The sequence below is a fragment of the Ctenocephalides felis genome, unplaced genomic scaffold (assembly GCF_003426905.1).
Source record: "Ctenocephalides felis isolate EL2017-DRISC unplaced genomic scaffold, ASM342690v1 CF-g0.4_SCAFFOLD_01170, whole genome shotgun sequence".
Classification (NCBI taxonomy): domain Eukaryota; kingdom Metazoa; phylum Arthropoda; class Insecta; order Siphonaptera; family Pulicidae; genus Ctenocephalides; species Ctenocephalides felis.
Window position 1 is genome coordinate 3,595,217 of NW_020537324.1, and position 23,307 is coordinate 3,618,523.

Here is a 23,307-nt window from a genome sequence, read left to right on the forward strand (position 1 = left end):
CCATAATATAATCCATGGAACTTACGCCTTACAACAATTTGCACAAAAATAAGGCGTCAACCCCTAGGAGAATTTTGACAACAGACAAGATCTTTAAGTGTTTACGATCAATAATCTAAAATTATGCTAAACTCTTAAAATTTTATTAATATACCTACAATGCAAATATAAACCAATCCACATTGCTTCAGATTAAGATTTTGTACATTTATTCTCAATTAAAATCGTCAGTGGTGAAAACGTAACGTATTTCTACTAATTTTAGACAAGTGTTGGATTCAAAAATATAAACATACAGAAATGTTTTCACACCATTCATATATTTGTATATAAATTATATACTTTATCTTTGCATACCTGACCTTTGATTAAATAATTTAATAACACACAATCATAAATAATATAACTGCCACACACAAGTTAAAATTAGGTCAATTGACAATTAAATATAAAAAATTAAAGTGATTGCAAGTATAAATTTTTTTTTGGTTTTTCTCTATATTTAAATATAAAATAAGATGTGTTACAGAAAGATCTCGGCAGTATGAATACACTTCATCGAGCACACTTTTTGCATTTTTTTTTATTTTAATCATTTGTACATAACACCTAACAATACAGGCTGTTTATCGAAGCCTGTACATTACATTATACTTAATATAGTTAATAACGGGGTATGGCCCCAGCAACTAGTAAAAGAATTGTCGACAATTGAGTGGGCCTATGTTCCAAAAATAAAATAAGTTTATTATTTACAATATAAATATAAAAATAAAAAAATAAGATATAAACAATTCTCTAAAAAATGCATACAAAATTAAAGAAGTTTTGATAGAGATTGCAGAAAAGCACATCTATATCCAAACTATGAAGTCAGTATTGCACAAGGTGCGATTTTCACGTGGATCCACTCAAATGACAAGAATTTTAACATTGCAGAGACCTTACTATTAAATACATCCACTTCAAATGCGCACCTTTGCTAGATTTTTTGTAGTTTTTGCTGTTAAATTGCCTTCGATGATAGCTTACAAACGTTTCACCACACACTGACTGAGATATAATATAGTCTTTGATTTTATTTTTCTCGCTTATTAAGTATTAAGAACATTATGCATCATCCTCGTCTTCTTCTTCATAGTCTTCTTCCTCATCTGAAATAGATTTATAATATATTAGTGAAATATGTCATATTAAATCAATCCAAACATAGGATTAAGATATACGATCAGATTGCCAAAAGTCATCTAAGAAATTGAACCCAATATGATTGTTACTAATCTTAATGAAAAACTCACGAAGAAAAGCAACGTTCATAGCAATACAACATCTCAGTCTCGTCATCGTCTCATCATGAAAATTTAAAAAAAAATTGGCAAAATGAATATTCACCTTCGCCGATTTCTTCTTCTTCTACTTCCTCTCCTTCCTCGCCCTCTGGGAGCTCCTCCTCACTATCCTCCTCGCCCTCATAGTCCTCTACCTCCGCCTCCTCTTCCTCTTCGCCGGCACCATTTTCGGCTTCTTTGCGGGGTTTTTTCACTTCGGCCGCTTTATCCTGAAAATTGAACATACATAGTTAATTATAATTGAATCATGACGTTATCACATAACGTTTAATCAAAGTTTATCGTCGTGTTATCGGACAACGAAACATCGTATTTACAATTTAGTTTGGAAATTAATTACGTCACAAATATTTGGGAATTTAATTCAAAGTAAAAGTGGGACGAAATACTCGACTATCAATGATATGTAAATTCCAGGGATCATCATAATTTCAATCATACATATTTCTTCTAGTGGCACAACATTGATCTCCAACTCTTACGATGCGTAAACAACCATGACGGTTCGTATGAAAGGCACGTATGCCGTATATTTCCCTCCCCTGTTTCAAACTTGTGAATCGTGGATTGTGTTTGTGGATACTACAAACTACAAGCTACGCACGCAGCAGTTGCCATGTTGAAAAGGTATCCGCGCGGAAAAGAGACGGACCCAACGGGCAAAGAAAGAGAACGCACATTGTATACTATTAGGGGGAACTCGAATAACATCAAACGCAGAGTCGCGAACACAATCTAATAATAAAATAAACATCACACCATTAATCGTTAATACAAGACGCCAATTAAACAGAAACGCCATCATACAAATACATCATTTAAAACATTATACTACAACAAAACTTCGCACAGTTATTGATTTCATTTCCAAAAAAATAACACAGCATATATAAAAAACAGAATATGTTAACGCGTCACCTTCGACAATTTTAAGATGTAAGCATGTAAATAAAAACAACAAGCAAAACATACAATTCTTCTGGTGCACTTACAATGGTGCATCACGTAACATCATATATTATTAAGATTTAGGAAAACAAGCGCTCAAATGCCGGCATGCTTGTAGAGCGTCGCCATTAAGGGTCATTCGAAAATCAAAACATATACGAGCAACGCGCGAATCTACATTTTATTTATGACAAATGAATAATGACTGAAAATAAACAGAAACGCATTTAGATTTGTTAAGATATTTTAATGCAAACACGAATTAAAGAAAGGCCGCCATTTTTAATAAAGTCGAACTGATACCATGCCGAACCGGCTTGCGCGGGAGAACCCCGCTACACAACAAAAAATCGACAATGAACGTATAAATTGCTGTTAAATTTACTTCGACGCGGTAACAAAATCTTGAAATACACTTATATAGCGATATATAAATGCCATTACACTTGGGCACAATGGCGAACAAGTCATTCCTTATAAACAAGATGAAAACACGATTCGAAAAACATGAAATTGATAAATATTAGGTAAAATTATTAGGCGACGTGTAAAAATAAACATTAATAGTAACTAATAAAGCTAAAAATAGAATTTACATACCTCTGCGGGCCTTTTCGTTCCTTTAATTTCACACTTTTTGGCTACTGCTCCCTTTTTGTCTTTTGCATTTTCAGCTAATTGCAGAAAAAATGGTTCTGTTTCTTTTTCGGTACTCATCTTAATAAATTATTGAATTTATTACTTTTATTACAATATTATTTGCAAGATGTGCACCCGCCGAAAGCTTAATCACGACTGACCGGCTAAGTTCTCGCCTAGTAGTGAAGCGAAGATGGCGCGGAGTTCGATTCTGATTGGCCGACTCGTTATTATGGACTGAATTATGTTTTTAACTTATTTTAATGAGAAAGATGTTTTATGATAACCATATACGAGTTGTCGTAACATTTAAAAACGCAACGAAACCTTAATAAATATGATTTTAGAAAAATCAAATATTTTAGAAAGAGGGTTTCGAGAGTACAATTCAATCAAATGATGCTATGGGTTTGAGATTACATTTTAGTGCCAAAATCATCCATCAGGGGTCCCAACTGAATATGACGTCATTCAACATGGCGTATTCCGCTTTAGTTACTCAAGCAAAAATATTATTTTCGTTGGTTTTCATTCAGGGTACTATAATTTATCGTGTATTATATGCATAAAACGCTGAAGTTCGACAAATGGAGTATGGCAGTCAAAGTCTTAGCTATTATATCATGTGGGAAAATCAGTAATTGCTGATGTAATATTTGTTTTGAAAAAAAAACGTTCTTTTTTTTAAAAGATAAAATATTTCGTATTTGGAGCATAAAATGCTTTTAAAAATTCTATTGCATAAGCAAAATATTAAAAATGTAAATGAAATTATCAATAATATAACTATAACAATATGTATTTTCAGATAATAAATTTTAATTCATAACGATACCTTTACATAATCTATAGCCAACATCGTAAATTTTGCTCTAGTTACTTTTCTCTTCGTAAAGACGATGCCTACACTGATGCTCTAGATAACTACTTGAGGATATGTCAAATAAATCATTTTTATGTAAAAACGTATTATAGTTTGGATAATAGAATTTACCTTAAACTTTAACAGTAATGTTAATTGTAATATAATGTATATATATTTAAATTTCTATTGATTTTTTGTAATAAGAAAAGAATCCCAACTTGAAGCATATTTTGTTGTTTAAGCTATTATTCGCGATATACATCTCTAAATAAAATGCTTTGAAAAAAAAAAACACAAGAAAACTTACACGATAGTAATATTAAAATGAAAATTTGAGATTGTACGCTTTAATTTCATAGAATAATTAACATTTAACCATTGTATCCAGGACTGTAATCAAAATGGCAAATTGCAGATGATTTTATTTAAAGATATATTTTCTAAGTATTATGATATAAACACTTAATTAGCCATATAAAAATATAAGTTAATCATCACTATCACTTGATGAAACAACTTCTTCCATGCAACCATCTGATAATACTTGATTTGGATCGCTGCAATATTTAATGAATATATTTTATATAGATTTAGTATTTTCTATATGGCTAAAGTTGTCATTTTGAAAATTAGTGAAAATGCTATAAAGCACTGGAGTGTAATTAAACAATCAACAAAATACTTACTCAAGAATATTAGGATCTAGACCATCTACTTGCATTTTTTGTTTGACAGCCGGTGCAGGAACACCGAACTGCAACATCTTGAAAAACCTCTTATACCTAATGTCATCACAAGCTCTGACACAATTTTCTTTTATTTCAGGTATATCTACTTTGTTATCATCTACAGATATATTATTCGTAGCAATATCAGGTAAATCTAAATGCTCTTTGTTTTGTGTTTCTATATCCAAAATGTCGGGCTTGATCGAATTATCATCAAGCCCTGGTATGGATGACAACTGAAACAGTTTTGTTTGTAACAAATGCTCTACAGCCAAGCCAATATCGCTTTAAGACATACCTTTGACTCTAAAATTATGAGTGATGCTTCTAGTTTCTGTATCTTTCTTTCGAACTCTATAAAATGGGACTCGCATACATTAGCAAAATTGTTAATAAATGTGACCGTTTTGATTAAAAAATGATTTACAAAAGCTAATGTTCGTTTAGGATTTAGAGGTGCTACCTACAACGATGATGAAGATATAGCAGCTAATGAGATTCAATAAAAACATATAAGATAAATACCTCAGCCAATTCAACGTCAGGGCCTATAATAGGAAGCCCACACTCTGACATTTTGGAAACAATGAGTTCATATAAAATTAGCCATTTAATTAATATTAATGTATTTAGAGCACAATTATTGATGATTTGTAGTCAACCTTAAGAGCGAAAGTGACAGAAATTCAACTTCAGACAAATTTTCCTGCCATCTATGTTTGATATGGTGCAATGTCGAAGCGTCAACTGAAAAATTCAAAATTCATATTAATGTACATATATGTAATATAATGAATTTTCTTATACATAGATAAATAATTGTTAATAACATGTACATAAATTTTAGATAATAGTAATGTTACAAAAATCATATTAGTTTATCTACATAAAATTAGCAAATACATGGAAATATGTAGTACAATGACTATGCCATTTTCGCGCTATCAAGGCTAAATTAATCTAATAATTATATAATGTGGTTGGTTGGTATTTGTGTATACATATATAAAAGAAGAGAATATGTGTGTATATTTTTTCAAGCGCAACTTGCAAGATAATTCACGTTTATCAGTTGAGTTTGTTAACTGCTTGAGATAAGGTCGGTGAATGGACAATTGAAGTTATTTATTTAAATAAAAACAATTAAATAAATAATCAGTATAAATTGTTTTGTAGTGAGAACAATATGCCTACTTACAAATTAACATACTTCGACCTCAAAGGAATAGGAGAGCCTTTGAGACTTCTACTAAGCTATGGGAACATAAAATTCGAAGATGTCCGAGTGTCATTTGAAGAATGGCCTGCACTTAAACCAAGTAACTGAAATATTTTTTTTATTAATAGTTAACGATATCTATAAAAATAATGCTTTAATCATTACCCAGAGATGCCATTTGGTGTAATGCCGGTATTGGAGGTCGACGGAAAGGAACTGCACCAGAGTTTGGCACTTTCGCGCTATTTGGGAAAACAATTCGGGCTCGGGGGCAAAAATCTAATGGAGGAGTTGGAAATTGACTCAATAGTCGATACCCTGAACGATTTCAGATATAGTAATATTTTAATAAATTCATAAATTATTATTTCTAATCAACACAAGATTTGAAGAGTTATAAATAGTCAAAAGTTTTTCACCTGGTGGTTGCGTCAAGAGAAAATAATTAGCTTAGTCAACTAGCGTTTGACCTGAAACTGAAAAAAAATAATGCTACTGAAATCTATTTATTTTATTTATTCATATAGAATCTTGTGTGCATTATATTTAACTTTGTCGACTTGCTTGTTGGACCTGAAAATAATCTTGATCTACTAATTTTTTATTCCAGAATTGACGATGGCCTATTGGGAACAAGATGCGGCTGTAAAGGAGAAAAAAATGAAAGAAGTACACGATACACTCATCCCATTTTATACAGAAAAACTTGATAAAATAGCGAAGGCTAATAACGGCCATTTAGCTCTTGGAAGAGTATGAAAACAACCTATTTATATCATAATAAATACGTCTGATTATGAGACTAAATTTTTAATTTCAGCTAACTTGGGCCGACTTTGTTTTCGCCGGAGTTATCGAATATATGAGTTTCATATCTGGAACAGATTTCCTTGGAAAATATGCAGGATTCAAGAGTGTCTTTAATAATGTTGCAAATTTGCCGAACGTGAAGGAATGGATCGCCAAGAGGCCAAAAACTGATTTGTAATTGTACATCTTGTGAAATATAAAAATAAACAATTAAATAACGAAGCTATTTTTTTTATTATAATGTATGATTAATATAAAACAGCTTTTTTGGTATCATTTTATGTGTCCCATTAAAAATGTCCCTTCTCAAGGTAACACTATTAACTTTTTTAACCAAATAGAGAAAGGCCAATTGTTGGGTTTGCCTCCTGAAAAAGCAGCGTAGCTAAAAAAAATCATCAGCTTATAGGACTCTTAAGTCAAATGCAAAAAAATGCATTATAGCACAGGTAAAATTGATTACAATAGCATTGGCTTTATTTACCTGCTTTTGACGCAAATTTACCATGTAATGCGAACTATGAACATAATGTGGTATTCAAATTTAAATTTCTGAAGAATTTTAAGTTTTCGCTAGAAAATCGGATTTGCTAACCCTTTGCCAAAAATCCTGAACCGATTTTCAAAATTAAACAACTGTTGGGCTGATTAGTTTTGGTAAAGATCGGTCTGATCGTTTTTTTGGTAAATAATCTTTTTTTTAATAAAGTTCGAGTCTTAACAAAGAATCCTAAAGTATTATAGGCCAACGAAAAGTGATTTAATTATAAAAATTCGTTGAAATTAGGAATAACTAACGGTTGTAAATGCTATCGTCACAACTTTAAAATTTATCTAATCTCAATTTTTATTGATAAAGTCGATAAAGCAAAATATCACTTACAAGTAGTTATATTTTTACCTACTGTTAAATCTTTGTAAAATGACCAAATAAGTAATTATTCACTGGAATAATTACTTACTATAGAAACTTTCCATATAAATTGTTTTTGTTTTGACTCTCTGTATGTATTAGTCAAAATAGAGCACTGTAATTCATAGAATATTATTACATTTTGATTTGATACACCAAAAATACGATAATAATATTACTCACTTGTAACTAAGTAAAGACAAACAATTAACATTTTCAAAACTCATTTTGGAAACATCAAGCACGAATATTCGGTAGTTTCAGGTTTCACACTCACTAAGCGGCTTTCCAAAAATGTTTACTGGATTTCTGAAACTGGCACTTGTTACTATGTTAATTAGTTTTTTACTTAAATATTTATATATACATATTTAGTATTGAATCTTATTCTCATAACTAAAAAATAAGATTATAACTTCCCACAGTATATTTATTGAATTCTTCCACATTCCGCAGATCTGCGTGTAAAGAAATCTCTGTATTCATCCAATTTAATAATATTTAAAAGCATCTTTTCCACTAGGCGATGACAAATCCATTTATATCGTCAAGGCCAAAACTCTGTTGTAATTATATAACGCGATTCGTTGTCGATTGTATATATTTTACATACAATTCGAGGTGTCTCAGTTTGAAAACAAACGCCGAAGAGAACAGACGGTCAGAGTTCATACCCACACACAAGCTGAAATAGAAATCTAATTTTCTTCGATTTTATATTAATAAATACATTAAAAATAAGTGTTAACTATGGCTTCTTATAAGTTGACATACTTCGGCGTGAAAGGAATTGGCGAAGCTTTAAGATTTTTGTTGAGCTATGGCGGTGTTGAATTTGAAGATGTTCGTGTCACATTTGATCAATGGCCCTCCTTAAAACCAAGTATGTTATTTTTTATTACAAACTCATTATTGCAACAGTTATTATATATTATTTTTGTATTATTTAGAAACTCCTTTCGGTGTCTTACCTTTGTTGGAAATTGATGGTAAAGAGTGGCACCAGAGCTTGGCACTTTCGCGCTACTTGGGTAAAAAATTTGGACTTGGAGGTAACAACGATCTAGAAGATTTGGAGATAGATGCCATTGTCGACTCCGTTAATGACTTCAGAATAAGTAATAATAATAAAACCAGAAATAGAGTTTCAATTAAAAAGTGCACTTGAATTGATAAGATATGGTTTAAATTTTCAGAACTATCAGTAGCTTATTGGGAAAGCGATCCGGACGTTAAAGAAAAAAAGATGAAAGAAGTTCACGAAACGATTGTACCTTTCTATTCAGAGAAATTCGAAGAAATTGCAAAGTCTAACAATGGACACATGGCTCTTGGACGAGTACGTTTTTCTTTATGAATATTTTCTCTATAAATATTCATTACTAATCCATTTTTCTATTTCAGTTGACATGGGCTGATTTTTACTTTGCTGGAGCAGTAGAATACATGAGCTTCGTTTCAGGAACCGATTTTCTTGGACAATTTCCTGGATTAAAAAGCGTTTTTGATAATGTTACCAGTTTGCCTCAGTGCAAAAGTGGATGGAGAAGAGACCTCAAACTGATCTTTAATTTGATATTATTACTTATAAGGGTTTTGCTATAAATGTTCATTCAAAATGTTGTTTTAAAATGTGTATTTGTAATAATTTAAATAACCCTCTATAAATAATTTATAGAGATTATGATAATGTTACCAAAGGTAAAAATGATTACAGAAAAGATCTAAAACTGATCGTTAAATTTAATTAATTATTATTTAAAGTTTTGCTATAAATGTGCATTTATTCAAAAATATTGTTTGAAAGCATATAAATGTAATAAAATATAAAAATCGATAAATACATACATCTTCAAACAATTATAGAGTTTAAAAGAATTTACAGATTAGTTATTTTTTATTTGCCTAACACGCAACATCGTTATTAATAAAAAACGTAAATAAGTTTAAAAAGATTAAATAATTATTGATTGACTTATACAAACATTTGCACCTAGCAAAAAAAGCTCAAAAGATAAACATAGCAATGTTCTAATCATTTTCAAACAAAAAATTGATAAATAAAAAAATCAACAAAAATTCATAAACATTTTTAATTTAGATCGCGTGTTCATGAAAATAATACTAAAACAATTATAAATCCGAGGAATATAATTTTGATAAATTACGTAATTTTTAATAACTACGGAAAAGATTATACTACTAAAGTTTTTAAAATTATAAATTATAATATCAATTTTGTTCATAAGCGATTGTTAGTAGTGAATAATAGTTAGTTATTAATAATAAACATTTAAAATATTCAGCTTGATAAGGCACTCTTATTATATTGCAATCGCATACTTGAAGTTTATCGAACAAATATTCAAAAACAATTAATTGAAGAAATGTATACTTGTTTACACTTAAATACTTTATAGAATTTTATCTTAGTCTGCTTCTAAAGAAAATATTGATGATTAAAAGCATTTTTAAATAATTTATGTAACTATATCAAATTTTTCCGGCTGAATATATTATATTTTAAAATTAATATTATTTAGATAGTCATCATATTTTTTTATCAAATTTACAGCAATTTTCTTGGTATTATCAAGTGAATTATGATTTGATAATATTCTTCGATTAATTTAAACAAACATGGTGTGATCGTAAAAAGTTATTTGTTGTACTCTGTGCAAACAAAAGATATCAAAAATGAAAAAATAATTTTCTTTGAAGTTATCGAAAAATTAACAGTATCAGTAATATATATATATATATATATATAATTATATATATATATATATATATATATATCTACTATACTTAACCATGGTTGATTTACTTTTGTTTAACCACAGTTTGAATAAATAGCTAAATAACCCATGACTTATGCAGGTGAAAAACACATGAATCATTAATTTACTAAATTTAAAACTAGACTTCCTAGAAACTGGAAAATTGAAATATAATATATAGAATATTAAGAAATCTTTGGTGGATGTAGTTGCAATTGCTCCCAATTATTTTTTCGTTCCTCAAATGTATAATCTTAAGTCAAATAATTTTTTAAAAAACTATAAAATACTTTTAAAACACTTATATATCTGACTCTAGATACCTGGAATGCATCTGTAATAAAGAATAAAAAACAATCGGAATTTCTCTCAATATTTTCGTACGTTTTCGGAAATATCTCAACTCGCTGATGTTGAACATTACAAAAATCATGGACGTGAAAAGAAGAACGTGATTGACTTTAGACCTAAGTAAGTCGTAAAAGGATATCTAGATTGATTTGAGATAAATGAAAAGAGTTACACCAGACCTGGTTGCTTCCATCCCGAATCGAGTCTCTGGACAAGAAAGCTTTTCATTCAATATTATATTCGGTATCTAGTAATAAATTCTTAACATTTCAATTAATCATGAATGAAGAAAGTGTGTTAGTAACAGATACAAGTATTTATACAGCAATTATATTAATAAGTTATTGCCGGCTCTCGAGGACACCTACCTAGTACATATATGTAGTTCAGTCAGAGCAAATTATGTTATTCCATTAAAGGTCTCATTCGACAGAGTATGTACACGACATTTGTACATTTTCATTAAGTGAAAAGGGTTTATTCATTATTTATAAACACGAAAAGTATATTGATTATAAGTAATGCGATATTGGTGACGTAAATAACAACTTCCCTTTTGACATTTGAGAAAAGTCTTAAAGGACATTGATTTTCTATGCCCGAAACAATTAAAAGGATTTCTGCATATAATATTATAGAGAATAATGATAGCATATTAAATGAAACATATTAAAGCCCTTAAATAAAATAACGTTCAATTGCGAAATTTTTAGACGCACAAATATATTTAAAATAGTTACAATTATTTTGAAATTAACTTTAAAAATGAAAGTGTTAATAAATAGATGTACAATGACATGATATTCAAGCAGAGAGCGATAATTGTCATTGAAAAGTATAATGTTTCATTAACAGAAGTACGAAAATAGGTCTGCAATACACAGAATTAATTTCTAATTATTTACAAAAATAAAAATAACAAAATAATAATGATTTTTGAGTGTATTTCAACCAAAATAGAGCCGGAATCTCCGTAAGCAAAGCTGAGACTTCTGAGAAATAGTAATAATATTATAAGTATATATACTTTTAAGAAAAACTTTAATTTTATTAACACTAGATTAAGAAATTTCATCATAGCAGCTCATCAAAATCTAGTTCTTATTGCTAATGAAATATACAATAATTAGGAGTTAAACGTGCTATTATGTTAATTAATTCTACTTTACTAACTTTTTGGGAAATAACTACTATTTATATAGTTTCTAGAACGAATGATTTTGTCATCAAATTCTAGTCAATAATTTTCATTATCCCCACCGTGTGGAGTGAGTGATGTAGCATTTTTTCGATCTATCAATCGGTCGTTTCACACATATTGTTTTATTATGAGTCAGTGTTAATAATTTTTTCTTGATGATCGTGGTAAATCAATGAAATACACGTAGGCCCATTATTTCCGCACAAATTCGTCCTTGGTCAAATGACTGACTGATTGCTGGTATCTCGCGATACGAGTCCAATATAGAAGACGACGACGAACACTCATCGTGCCATGATTCAGCGCGAATGGGCAAAATTATCGCGAGTTCGGCTATTCAAATTTTCCGTTATTAGCCGTTGGATAGTTATCGAAAATTGATTGTATTTGTGTAATCAAATGTAAACATATAGAATTAATAAATCAATTAATACAATTTGCTTATTTATGTCATACATCGTCCCGCGGTCTTCAAAGTGTGTTATTAGAGGGGCGCGTAAAGCCGTTTCCAAAATCCTATTTTCAAAACTAAACCAAAAGTTTTGAAATGATATAAAAAATAAACTAAAAAAAATATATTTTTAAGCATATTTTTACATAATATTGCATGTTAACCTGTCGTCGTCGTCTGATAATATCAATTGAGTATTTATGAAATGAAATTGTTGAAAAAATTAACGGGAGGGGAGGCAATTTTTTTGTTAGGGCGGGGAAGGCGGTGCGAAAATGGTTAAAAACCATTGCATTACGCATCAGGACTTATTGTTGAACAGTCTCTCAAATTTGACAAAATCGAGGCTTCCCACTAATTTTCCGTTATTAGGCCGTTATTAGGCAAAACTGGAATGTATTTCCATAATCAAAGATAATCACAGCATTGATAACTTAAAAAAATTGCTTATATTTTTTAGGAGGCCTAAGGTTCTTAAACGGTGGGGGGTTTGACAAAAGATAACACGTAGGGGAGAAAGAGTATAGTAAGATATCACGTGTATTTATTTTTACCTATTTTTTAAAAAAAATCAAAGATTTTGCAATTTTTGCTCGTACCTAAAAATACACGTAATGTTTGGCGGGGGAGGAGGGTCAATTTTTAATATCATCACGTATCACCAAGGGAAAGGGATGGTCTAAAAGTCCTTAAAAAATCGATCACGGCGTAATTAATTGACGCCCCCTTATATTTGAGAGATCGAGACTTATTGAAGACATCCGTCCAATAACAGAAACAATTTAACAAAGAAGAATGTCTTTAGTAGAATAGCATAAGTTTCGAGTTTTGGTTTGACCTATCATCAGTGCATGCAAATAATTCAAACAAAACACAAAAAATGAAAAGCACTTATTAATATATACACAAGCAATAAAATAAATTCTATTTTTATTACTAAAATTAAATAAAAGAGACATTTAAAGGTACAGTTCTTATGGTCATACCATTTTGAAAATGTTCAATCAAGTTCACATCAAGTTGAAAATTTTCATGATAGTATGATCACAGGAACAGTATCTCTTTATTCATTTATTTATTTCATTTTAATATAGTTTTTATTGTTTTATAACTATGTGCATATATTAATTAGTGCTTCTCATTTTTTGAAACTCAACATCTATTTAATTTTTTTCAGTATTTTAAATTAAAACAACGTACATACGAAATAATAACGAGCAATTCAAATAGTTCAAAACAAATTTTCGTCCAGTTTTACCCATTATAACAAGTATTTTTGAATAAAAATGGTCGCAAATATACCAAATATATAAAACATCAATTAGTGTATACATGTGGTTGCCATAACGATCAATATCAACGTCAACAAAATAATAATTTTCCTTTAAAGCGTACTACACTTACTATTTTTATTTGCGAAGTGGACAAAGTAGCTAACGTTTCACAAATCAAATTTTGTAAAAATTATTACTAATCATCATAACATATTACTGATTCGTATCTGCCTGTGAAATATCTGCTATCTCATCGAGTTTGTTAGTTTATATAAAGGAGGAGCGGGTCCACCGTTCGCAGTTCCTGTCTAACAATTGTACGTACGGTTCGCGAGTGCTCAGCTCGAATAATTTCAGGCAATTTCAGGTGAGTTTCAAATCCAACCTACTGTTGTTTCTTAATTTATGTAAGTGTGGCAATAATTCAATATACAATACGAATGTGTGGAATTAAATCGAGAACAATTAAGGAAATGCATTCAATATTCATTAATTGCCGGCCGGTTGGTTTGTGGAGCAACTGTGAATGTAAATACATACTATGGGCGTACATAACATACTTGCTTGCTTGGTATGAGTAATTTTAATTCGATTGCATAATCTAAAAATACCTTAGATATACATGTGTGGGTTTCGCGTAAATAAATTTGTTTTGTAAACTAATCAATCTAAATTAATTCTAGTTAATGAAATACAAATTTGTCGCTACATGAATTTTGTTAGAAAAAATAACACAATGTTTGATTGTCGTAATTGAATCGCGCTGTTCAAGGTTTTAACGAAATTATTATGTGTAATTATTTACTTCCTGAAAGAGATGTTCATGTTTTCGGCAGAATACCTGTTTTTCTAACTTCGTTTTCTCGACGTTTGGAGTCATACTGAATCGTTTGACAAAGAAATTTAATAACACCGAGTTTTTTTCCAAAAATGATTACACTGATTTTGAAAATTTAAAAGCTATTTGATGAATCTCGATAAGGACTCGCGGTTGTTAGTTTTGAGCAACGATCAGCCAAGCCTTTAGATTTACTAGGAAATTGCAACCTTTTTTGTCAACGTTATTGCTTAAAATCCTGAACCGATTTTGAAAAATCAAAAACTATTTTAAAAATATCAGTTAGAAATCATGGTAATTAATTTTTGGTATAGATGAGCAAAACCGTTTCTTCATAATTAAAACAAGGTTATAAAACTCATGGTCTTAATGAACACCCTAAAATTGTTGTTCCCAACCTGTGGGGCGCGCCCCCTCATATGGGCGCAAGACTGTTGCAAGAGAGACTGTGATTTGAATTTGAAAAAAAATTGAAGTGATATATAAAAATAAATGAATATTTTTTAAATAATATTTTAGATTTTTTAGTACGAAAAGTTTGGAAACCACGGCCCTGAAATATTATAGGCCTATGAAAAGTGATTTAATTATAAAAACCATTAAATTTAGGTAAAATCAGTCTCGCTCTCAGTCTCATGAAAATAGCATTGATTAGTTTTTAGTAAAAAGCAAATATCATCAAAAAGTACATAAAACTTGACTCAACTGGCAAAATTCCACTTAACCCTTTTTTGTAACAATTGCTCAAAACCATTAAAATGATATTAGTGTTCTACACTGTATATTACCAGCGAACAAGTTTAAATTTCCATTTCCAAATAAGTAGTTCGATTATCTCTAGTTCCATTTCACTGATTTTATATCTTAATCCCACGCTCGTCCGATTTTCAACCAACTAACAAACCGTTGCCCTTTCAAAAATAGCGGTACCTAAAACAGGTTCAATACAAAACAATTCAAACAAAATTCGTGCACTCATGATTACTTGCTGGATCATTTATCATTCTGTTATCTCATTTGTACATCATGACTTCTAATATATGAGCAAACGATTATATAATATCAAATATAACATAATTGTATAATAATCACACGGTCATATGCATAATTGCGATTACGCCCGCACAGTTGTTGAAAATTATTTGATAATCACATTGGCATCTGTTTCAGTATTATCACCCAAAAGTTAATTTAAAATGCCGACATACAAGTTGACATACTTCAACGTTAAGGCTTTGGCTGAACCATTGCGCTTGTTGTTGTCTTATGGAGGAGCCGATTTTGAAGACGTCAGGTTGGAGAAGGAAAACTGGCCAGCAGTTAAAAACAGTTGAGTAGGCACTTAACTATGACTGTTTTCTTGTGACAAAATTTTAACTGATTTTTTTTATCAGCATTCCCATTCGGACAAGTCCCAGTTTTGGAAATCGACGGTAAACAAATAAACCAAAGCTTGGCAATTGCTCGGTATCTTGGCAAACAATTCAACTTGGGAGGCAAAGATGCCTTAGAAGATTTGGAAATTGATGCCATCGTTGATTCAATGAACGATTTCAGACTAAGTAAGTATATCAAAATAAAACATTTTTTTGCAATAATTCAATTCAGTTTAAATTAAAAAAAAATTATCCAGAGGCTGCTGTCGTTATTTATGAACAAGATGAAGCAGTGAAAGCCAAGAAAGTCGAACAATTGACCAAAGAAGTAGTACCATTCTACTTTGAAAAATTCGAGGCTATCGCCAAAAAGAACAATGGACATTTAGCTTTGGGAAAAGTCAGTAACTTTATAAATATTCTCACTAACCTTCTATATGTTGAATTCAATTCCACTAACAACGTTTTCCTATTTGCAGTTGACCTGGGCAGATTTCGTGCTGGCTGGTCAATTCGAAGCATGGAACTTTATGGCCCGCACTGATTTATTCGCCAACACCCCCTCATTGAAGGCTGTTATCAACAATGTACTGTCCCTCCCCAAAGTCAAGGAATGGGTTGCCAAACGTCCGGCCACTGACTTGTAAAACTTAAGCACATTTTCAATTCGACGTACAAAATTTTAGTTGAAATCAAAGTATTATACATAATTAATTAATAACATTTACTAATAAATGTAGCAAAGTGTATTGCTGTTAGAACCTAAAAATGTGAAATATTTTTTTAAATAAACCAGTGATTCAAAAATTAGTATTAATCAGATACCTGCAAAATATGTAAATAGATATTTATATACACCTAAAGCAATAGTATTTCAGATGGCGACAGATATAACAGTAAACGAAAAAGTTTTTTATTCATCCAATTATTTAAAAAAAATGAAATTATTTTTATTAAGTTTAATTGTTTGAAATAAATAAATAATTCAATTTCACAAAAATTTGTCTGGTTTAATGCCGGCATAAAAAACTTTTTTGTTTACTATTAGTTTCATAGCAAATTAGTTATTTTAAAAACAAGATGAATAAATATGTTAACCATATAATATATTTCACACGTATTGAAATAAATATATATACAAGTCTTATAAAATCTTATAAAAATAACCCTATTGGCGTTTATTGTATGGTTATCGATTTTCTAACGATTGCTTTTCATAGCGATTATTTTCATAAGTATTACTACAAAACAATGTTTTGGCACAAATTAAAATCAAATCTATTACATTTTTGTCATAAAAATTTACTGTAAAATAAGTTTAAAAGATTACTATTTAAATTAAATATTAATATCAATCCTTAAGAGCATTTTAAACGTATACATAGTTATTTCAGTTCTGGATTAAAATAAATGCGGAAAAAGCATTGGGATGATTTTGGATTAAAGGGAATTGTTTGTTAGTAATAATTAAATTTGTTCTTAAAGCAGCACAGGAAAATTTATGTACTTTTGGGTCCTGTAAGATTTTAGTTAGAGGCTAAAGTCTTCGTAAGGCAATTCGCATATGAACAATAGACTTATTATCGCGATCACAGATAAATCTGTTTAAAAACCGTTTAAATAAATATTAGTTTTAAATAATTTTGATCTATTACTTACTTCTATTATTATCTATCATTAAATTTACTCAAAGTGTATTTGATTTGTTAAAAACGCAATCGTCAATGCATATAGTCTATATCTCAGAGGTTGTTCTTAAATTCGATTACCTACTGAAAGTAAATTTAAAAATAAAAATTCGCCTAACTAATAAATTTTAAATATTGGAAAAATATGTTCGAGGTTTTCACAGGATTTGTGGATTTGCAGGGTTGTAGGTGATATGTACAATAAAATTATTCTAAGCTACTTTATGATTAAATTATATAGTCTTATACAAGTCTTATAAATATATGTTCATTATTTGTATCAAATAATATTTTTACCACTTATTAAATATTACATCGATTATGTATACGTATTCCATATTGTAGGTTTAATAACAATGGTTAAAAATATTGTATAACATACTCTTACACGATAATTGATGCTTGATTTAGTTTGAAATTTTTCTGATTATGAAAATTTGGTCTCAAGAAGATATTCTCAGATATGAAAAAGGATATTGTCGTTTTCTATAGATTGTATTCCGTCGTGGCGTTAATAGTTTGATTTAAGATTAAGATAATTTACATAATATTAAGGGTAACCTATATCAATGTAGTCAGCCTTATTTTGTCAATAAAAAATTATTATCATCGTATTTGTCATTATTCCATTATAAGTAGTATTCCAATGATATTTAAAAAAGTTAATAATATTTAACAATAGAAAATGCCTTACAGTTTTACGTCGGGTACTGGTACACAAGATATGCATATATTTTAAAACTGTTTCAAAATGATGGGAGATGTATGCCATTAACAACAAATTTGCATAATTGTTAGTGCGAATAGATTAAGTTTAAAGTAGTATAATTATTAGATTAACATTACTTACGTTACCAAATCTAAATAACAATGGACCAGAAATCCTAGGCTTATTGTATCGCCTTTCACACATAAATCCTGGTATTTTATTTTCAAACATTCTCGTTTAAGCATGTCGTATGTTGAAGTGGTCTGTTACTTCCTGGAGTTTTGTAAACCTGCAAAAAATTCAATTAAGTAAAAGTATGCTGTTAAATCATGTTTCATGTTAAAATGATTTACCTGATGTACCGGCTGCTGATCATACTGAACCAACCGTTGTGAAAACGATCTATGTCCTTGGGGTATTGCGGTATGTCTAGAAATAGGACGCTGATTCAAATTTTGCTGATGAGCCACTACATGCTGATGATTCGGAATTTGTTGTTGAGTTACAGGTGATCGTGTAAACTGTGTTGGGTGTTGTAAACTCGCCCGTGAGTGAATAAAGTGGGAAGTGTGCGGTTGCGCAGGCATAGTGGAGCAGTGCTGCTGCTGCAACTGCAGGGATACAACCGGCTTCTGCGATGGCATGTACGGTAATGTGCGGACACGCCCCTCCGCAAATGAAGTCATTCGCATATTCGTTGATCTATTATCAAATGAACCATATGAAGGTCAATAGGTAACTAATAATTCAACCAAAACTACCTTCCAAATGGTTCTTCGGTCGGAGGAACCCTGGTAGAACTCTGAATACGAACAGCTGGCGGCTTACGTCTAATGACCACCGTTGCCGGTTCTACCGCGGCGTGCACAGGAGAACTGGCTCCACTACTTACCGCATCTGTACAACCTACGAAAACAACGTTTAACATAATTTTATTTAATAAGCATATTTCTATAAGACTCACTTAAAAATGTAGCTTCACATGTTGGGGCAGTAGCTACGGCCGTAGCTAAGATCGCTGGTTTACAGACTGAACTTGCTGCAGAAGTAACGCCGCTACTGGAGCCCTCGCTCGTGTCCGGAGGAGGTGGTTCTGTATTGTCTTCTGAGTCCGAACAGGGTGTTATTTCGTCGTGTGGCATACCAGAATCAGTACGCCGCAGAGTAGATTCAGAAAGATCCTGATTAATAAAATAAGTACAAAATATTACACACGCTTATATATTTGAGTGAAAAAACGTTGTTTGCTTACCCTTCTTTCTTCTGCGTCAACCACTTCGGGTAGTACAACCGGTAATTTCATCAACGTTGCGTAATCGCCATCATCAACTTCATCGAATATTACAGGACCGTTTCTGCTATATGTTAGTATTATGTAATAAAATATGAGACATGTATATGCATTTTTCTGTACTTACCTTTTCCCGTCTTCCTCTCGTACGTCATTTCCAAATGATATCTTGCGATCGCGTTCCCTTCTTGCAGGTTCATTCGTCTCCCGCAGCCAATAAACTTGTCCCGCCAAAAGATCATCCGTAGAATCTCGCACCCCACGTTGAGTGCTGTCTTTGACTATTGCCATAATCGAAGCCTTCGGTCCAGTACCAGTCACTGTGTAAGCTCTGTTTCCGCCTAATAAATAAACAACATTTAAAATCGTCTTTGTTTGGTTTGTGTGCAGAACATACCTAAAACCAGAACAGCATCTCCTGGGCCGTAGCGCCTATACGCCTGTAATAAGGCGTCAGCCAATCCAAAATGAAGCGGCGAATTTCTTATCCATAGCCACAGTGGAAACCACATCATCAGAAGAGCCGTAGATAACACAGAGAGAGCACTCGGAAATCTAGGAGTTACAGGGCAGTATACGTATAGAACCGAACTCAGTAAAGGTGTTATGCAAATTCCCAGGGATAAGAGACATAGCATGTACCATACAAGACCGCAGCCGGAACATGGACTATTGCTACGGACCTCAGATTTTCGAAGTGTGACAGTACTGAAAACATTGAACATATAAAACATATTACTTCAGTTTTAAAATAAATATAAATTATTATTTTATTAATACACACACCTGCATTCCCTCTTTTTACGCACTATGTCATCCAGTCTATTCAATCCGTGAGCATATAGAGCGCTGCCGGACATCATTAGAAACATCAATGAAGCTATTGTTAATAAGAGAATGGATGCTCTGTCCAAGGCGACGCCCGAAGCAGACAGTGGCAGTGGCTGTGACGAATCAGCCGCCAAAGATGCCTGTTTGTAGAGCAGAGCGCACACCGATAGCAGCAGAAAACTTTGCAAAGCGGCACAGGCTTGCTGTAGAGCAAACCCAATAGAGAAACGAATACCGCATTGCCAAAAAACAGCGGAATGGCGAGAGCCAAAAGCAAACATAGCGGCAGCGTATTGAAGAAATTCCGCTGAGAACGGGGATGACCACACTGCAGGATCTGAAAACGGTAACACAATTAATATTCAATAAAAAACTACTAGAAAGAATAAATTGCATTCATTTTCCTGGAATTTCTTTATCTAAAATATAATTTCCTATTTTACCTAAAGCTTCGAATATGTGAGAGTTAAGCACAGCTTCTTTGTGAGCATGTCTTGTACTGTTGAGAACTTGCGGACTAGAATTGGCCAAATATTGTGGAGCAAGAAAACTTAAATCTGTCTTGCATGTTGAATCTTTAAGAAACAAATTTGATTTAAAATTATTAATATCAAAAATGACAAAAATCAAATCAAACAACATTTTAATTAATTGTATTAAATAACTGACCTTTGGATAAAAATCCTGCTTCAAGTAATCTGCCTTCAAGTAACAACTTTGGCAACAATAAACAAAGAGAAGCTAATACATGTAGAGCTGGCGCTGTGGGACCAGCGTGTTTCCACATCGACGAAACACAACTGGAAGATTGCTCTGACAGTTCTGAATCCCAGCCTAGCTTGTATCCATCGTTTGCAAAATTACCCACCTTAATAAAAGACTATTATCAATGATATATTTAATAAAATTGGCATAAATAAAAATGGAAAATACTTTGAAGAATGCAGCAGCAAAAAATGGTGGTATGAGAACGGCTGCCAAAGCTGTGCCAGCGATGGTCATATGCAGTTCCCATTCTCGAGGCGTTGATTCGTGGGGAAAAGACAGTGACATGTAACCTATGAATTTAAAAATAAATTATTAAAAACTATAATTTTTAAGTAAAGTAAGTACATTCAAACTTGTAGAGCGCTTGATGTGTTAATTGCTCTGATATACCAAGTAATGCCTAATGCTTTATCTTATAGGATTCCTAATAGACTTAAAGATGTAATCAAAGTAACCTAAGTATCTGCGTGCAGATCTGGCGACGAGATAGGCCAGCGTGATTCCTCCGACTGCCCCATACCAGAGCGACCACATGGAATTGCAGCGCACTCCCCTTTGCTCGATTTCATTTCTGTTGGCGTCTTCGACCATTGAATTCTGAAAAAAATATAATCACTTTGCAATTTAAAATATGAATATATACCATATCAAGCCTAAAATAATAATTATTAAATGACGAGCAAATAATAATTATTTTATTAATTAAATGAAATAATTTTTGTTAAACATGTTTGTATCAAAATATATAATTTTCAAAATATTACGTTATAAGATTTTACAAAATTAATTTATTTACAGTAACATTTATATCAATTATAAATAAAATAAAAGCACATTTATATTGCCATTGAGAATAGAAATGCGTTTTAAATGAACTTTTATGACATAATGGAAACTGATATAGAAGAGAAATGGACAATAAGGATGCTATAAAACCATATGTTGCTCGTGCCGCCTATAAAAAGAATTCTTACCGAAAAATCTCAACTGCATATTATTAACAAAGTCAAACCGTATCAAAATATTATAATATTAATATTTATAATTATAAAATTACAAATTACATTAACAACCCTTACCGCTTAAATTAAAATGATCCTGAATTATTATCCTTATCCTTATTCCAACAATCACAGATCGAATAATGAATATAGTTCATTTGCAAAAAAATATTTTACAAACAGATATTTTAATATTACGAATAAAAAAGTACGACGATAAAAACATTATAAAATGCTATAGAATATACACAACCCCAATATAATGTCAATGGCCTACAATACCCAGTTCACTGAGTCATTTGTTATGTTTTGTATTGGTAGTTTACATCACAGCGTCTGCGCACTTTCGGGGTGGAGGGTGAAAAACATAAAATTTAATAGTGTTTTTCTACTTGTAAAAAAATACTACAGTTCATGTTTAGGAAAAACGTAATCAAAAACTAATCAGTACTTTCTCTTAATTATCGAATATTATTTAATATTATATAAACGGAATAAAACCCGTTGGTAAAATCGATTTATAATGCCGGCTGAATGCACACGGGGTTGTTGATTGAAACGATGGGGCGAAACTACGCACGCCTGCGCACATATATCAAATATGTAGAATGAATCGGTGAAAACAAAATTTATTTATAAATTTTTGTATATACAAAAATTAAACAAGATTTAACAAATTGTGTAATAAAATTGTATTTATTTTTTTAAAATTATTGAACCTTTAGCATTAAAAATATCTGTTTCCGCCCGGGATCGAACCGGGGGCCTTCCGCGTGTTAGGCGGATGTGATAACCACTACACCACGGAAACATATGATGAATTCATGATACTTTTATGTTTTCACCAGAAAATCCGATTTGCTCATTTTAAAAATGATTTATTACACTTAAAAATTGAAAACAGGCTAAATTTGTTAATTCGTACTTAAATAAAATACATTACTAGAACACAAAGTGAAATGTTCAAATTAAATTTAAGTAATACAATATCAGATTTGTTTAAAAGATATGAATAAATAATCTCATAGATTAGTTTTTAGTGAAAGCAACATAAGGAAATGCATACAACTTTCTTCAAGGCAAAATACTACTTAAACCTATTTAAATTTGCTGTTAATATAAATAATATACATACATTGTGATAAATAAAATGTCAATATACTCTAAATTAAATTTCATATCTTTTAATTTTATTATGCTTAGCAGTCATAAAATAAATATTACAATAAACATACCACATTTTTTTCTCATATTATTATTCAAATACATCATATAAA

At 31.0% G+C, this 23,307-nt stretch overlaps 5 protein-coding genes, 1 long non-coding RNA gene and 1 other non-coding gene across 8 annotated transcripts; 3 read left to right on the forward strand and 4 right to left on the reverse strand.

Annotated features, from left to right (window-relative positions):
* Window positions 1-1,081: 1,081 nt before the first annotated feature.
* On the reverse strand, window positions 1,082-3,232 carry LOC113366267 (acidic leucine-rich nuclear phosphoprotein 32 family member B-like). Its single transcript, XM_026607846.1, has 3 exons — window positions 2,898-3,232; window positions 1,393-1,558; window positions 1,082-1,154 (listed from the first exon to the last, which is right to left on the reverse strand). The coding sequence occupies exons 1-3, from the start codon at window positions 3,012-3,014 to the stop codon at window positions 1,111-1,113; spliced, it is 327 nt and encodes a 108-aa protein (XP_026463631.1). The 5' UTR covers window positions 3,015-3,232; the 3' UTR covers window positions 1,082-1,110.
* Window positions 3,233-3,465: 233 nt separating this feature from the next.
* On the forward strand, window positions 3,466-5,097 carry LOC113368384. The gene is made up of 3 exons (XR_003366392.1): window positions 3,466-3,585; window positions 4,627-4,677; window positions 4,977-5,097. It is a non-coding gene; the product is annotated as an uncharacterized LOC113368384 (long non-coding RNA).
* LOC113368382 (WASH complex subunit 3) lies at window positions 4,098-5,250 on the reverse strand. Its single transcript, XM_026609928.1, has 4 exons — window positions 5,055-5,250; window positions 4,828-4,992; window positions 4,488-4,765; window positions 4,098-4,358 (listed from the first exon to the last, which is right to left on the reverse strand). Exons 1-4 carry the CDS (start codon window positions 5,103-5,105, stop codon window positions 4,289-4,291), a joined length of 564 nt encoding a protein of 187 aa, XP_026465713.1. The 5' UTR covers window positions 5,106-5,250; the 3' UTR covers window positions 4,098-4,288.
* Window positions 5,251-5,503: 253 nt separating this feature from the next.
* On the forward strand, window positions 5,504-9,155 carry LOC113365998. The gene is made up of 9 exons (XM_026607545.1): window positions 5,504-5,628; window positions 5,706-5,848; window positions 5,918-6,085; window positions 6,359-6,501; window positions 6,569-6,734; window positions 8,214-8,354; window positions 8,422-8,589; window positions 8,668-8,810; window positions 8,876-9,155. The coding sequence occupies exons 2-9, from the start codon at window positions 5,716-5,718 to the stop codon at window positions 9,074-9,076; spliced, it is 1,263 nt and encodes a 420-aa protein (XP_026463330.1). The 5' UTR covers window positions 5,504-5,628; window positions 5,706-5,715; the 3' UTR covers window positions 9,077-9,155.
* A 4,596-nt stretch (window positions 9,156-13,751) lies between these two features.
* LOC113368381 (glutathione S-transferase-like) lies at window positions 13,752-16,867 on the forward strand. 2 transcript variants are annotated; one of them, XM_026609926.1, is made up of 5 exons: window positions 13,752-13,895; window positions 15,537-15,695; window positions 15,761-15,928; window positions 16,000-16,142; window positions 16,222-16,867. In XM_026609926.1, exons 2-5 carry the CDS (start codon window positions 15,563-15,565, stop codon window positions 16,387-16,389), a joined length of 612 nt encoding a protein of 203 aa, XP_026465711.1. In that variant the 5' UTR covers window positions 13,752-13,895; window positions 15,537-15,562; the 3' UTR covers window positions 16,390-16,867. The 2 variants fall into 2 exon arrangements, with proteins under 2 accessions (XP_026465711.1, XP_026465712.1); XM_026609927.1 differs by having other exon boundaries at window positions 13,797-13,885.
* A 1,480-nt stretch (window positions 16,868-18,347) lies between these two features.
* LOC113365999 (protein tincar) lies at window positions 18,348-21,620 on the reverse strand. The gene is made up of 12 exons (XM_026607546.1): window positions 21,485-21,620; window positions 21,195-21,319; window positions 20,931-21,129; window positions 20,705-20,836; window positions 20,217-20,598; window positions 19,828-20,138; window positions 19,558-19,771; window positions 19,392-19,497; window positions 19,104-19,320; window positions 18,901-19,045; window positions 18,493-18,841; window positions 18,348-18,428 (listed from the first exon to the last, which is right to left on the reverse strand). The coding sequence occupies exons 1-12, from the start codon at window positions 21,618-21,620 to the stop codon at window positions 18,363-18,365; spliced, it is 2,382 nt and encodes a 793-aa protein (XP_026463331.1). The 3' UTR covers window positions 18,348-18,362.
* Window positions 21,621-22,768: 1,148 nt separating this feature from the next.
* Window positions 22,769-22,841, reverse strand: Trnav-aac. Its single transcript has one exon. It is a non-coding gene; the product is annotated as a tRNA-Val (tRNA).
* Window positions 22,842-23,307: the final 466 nt, after the last annotated feature.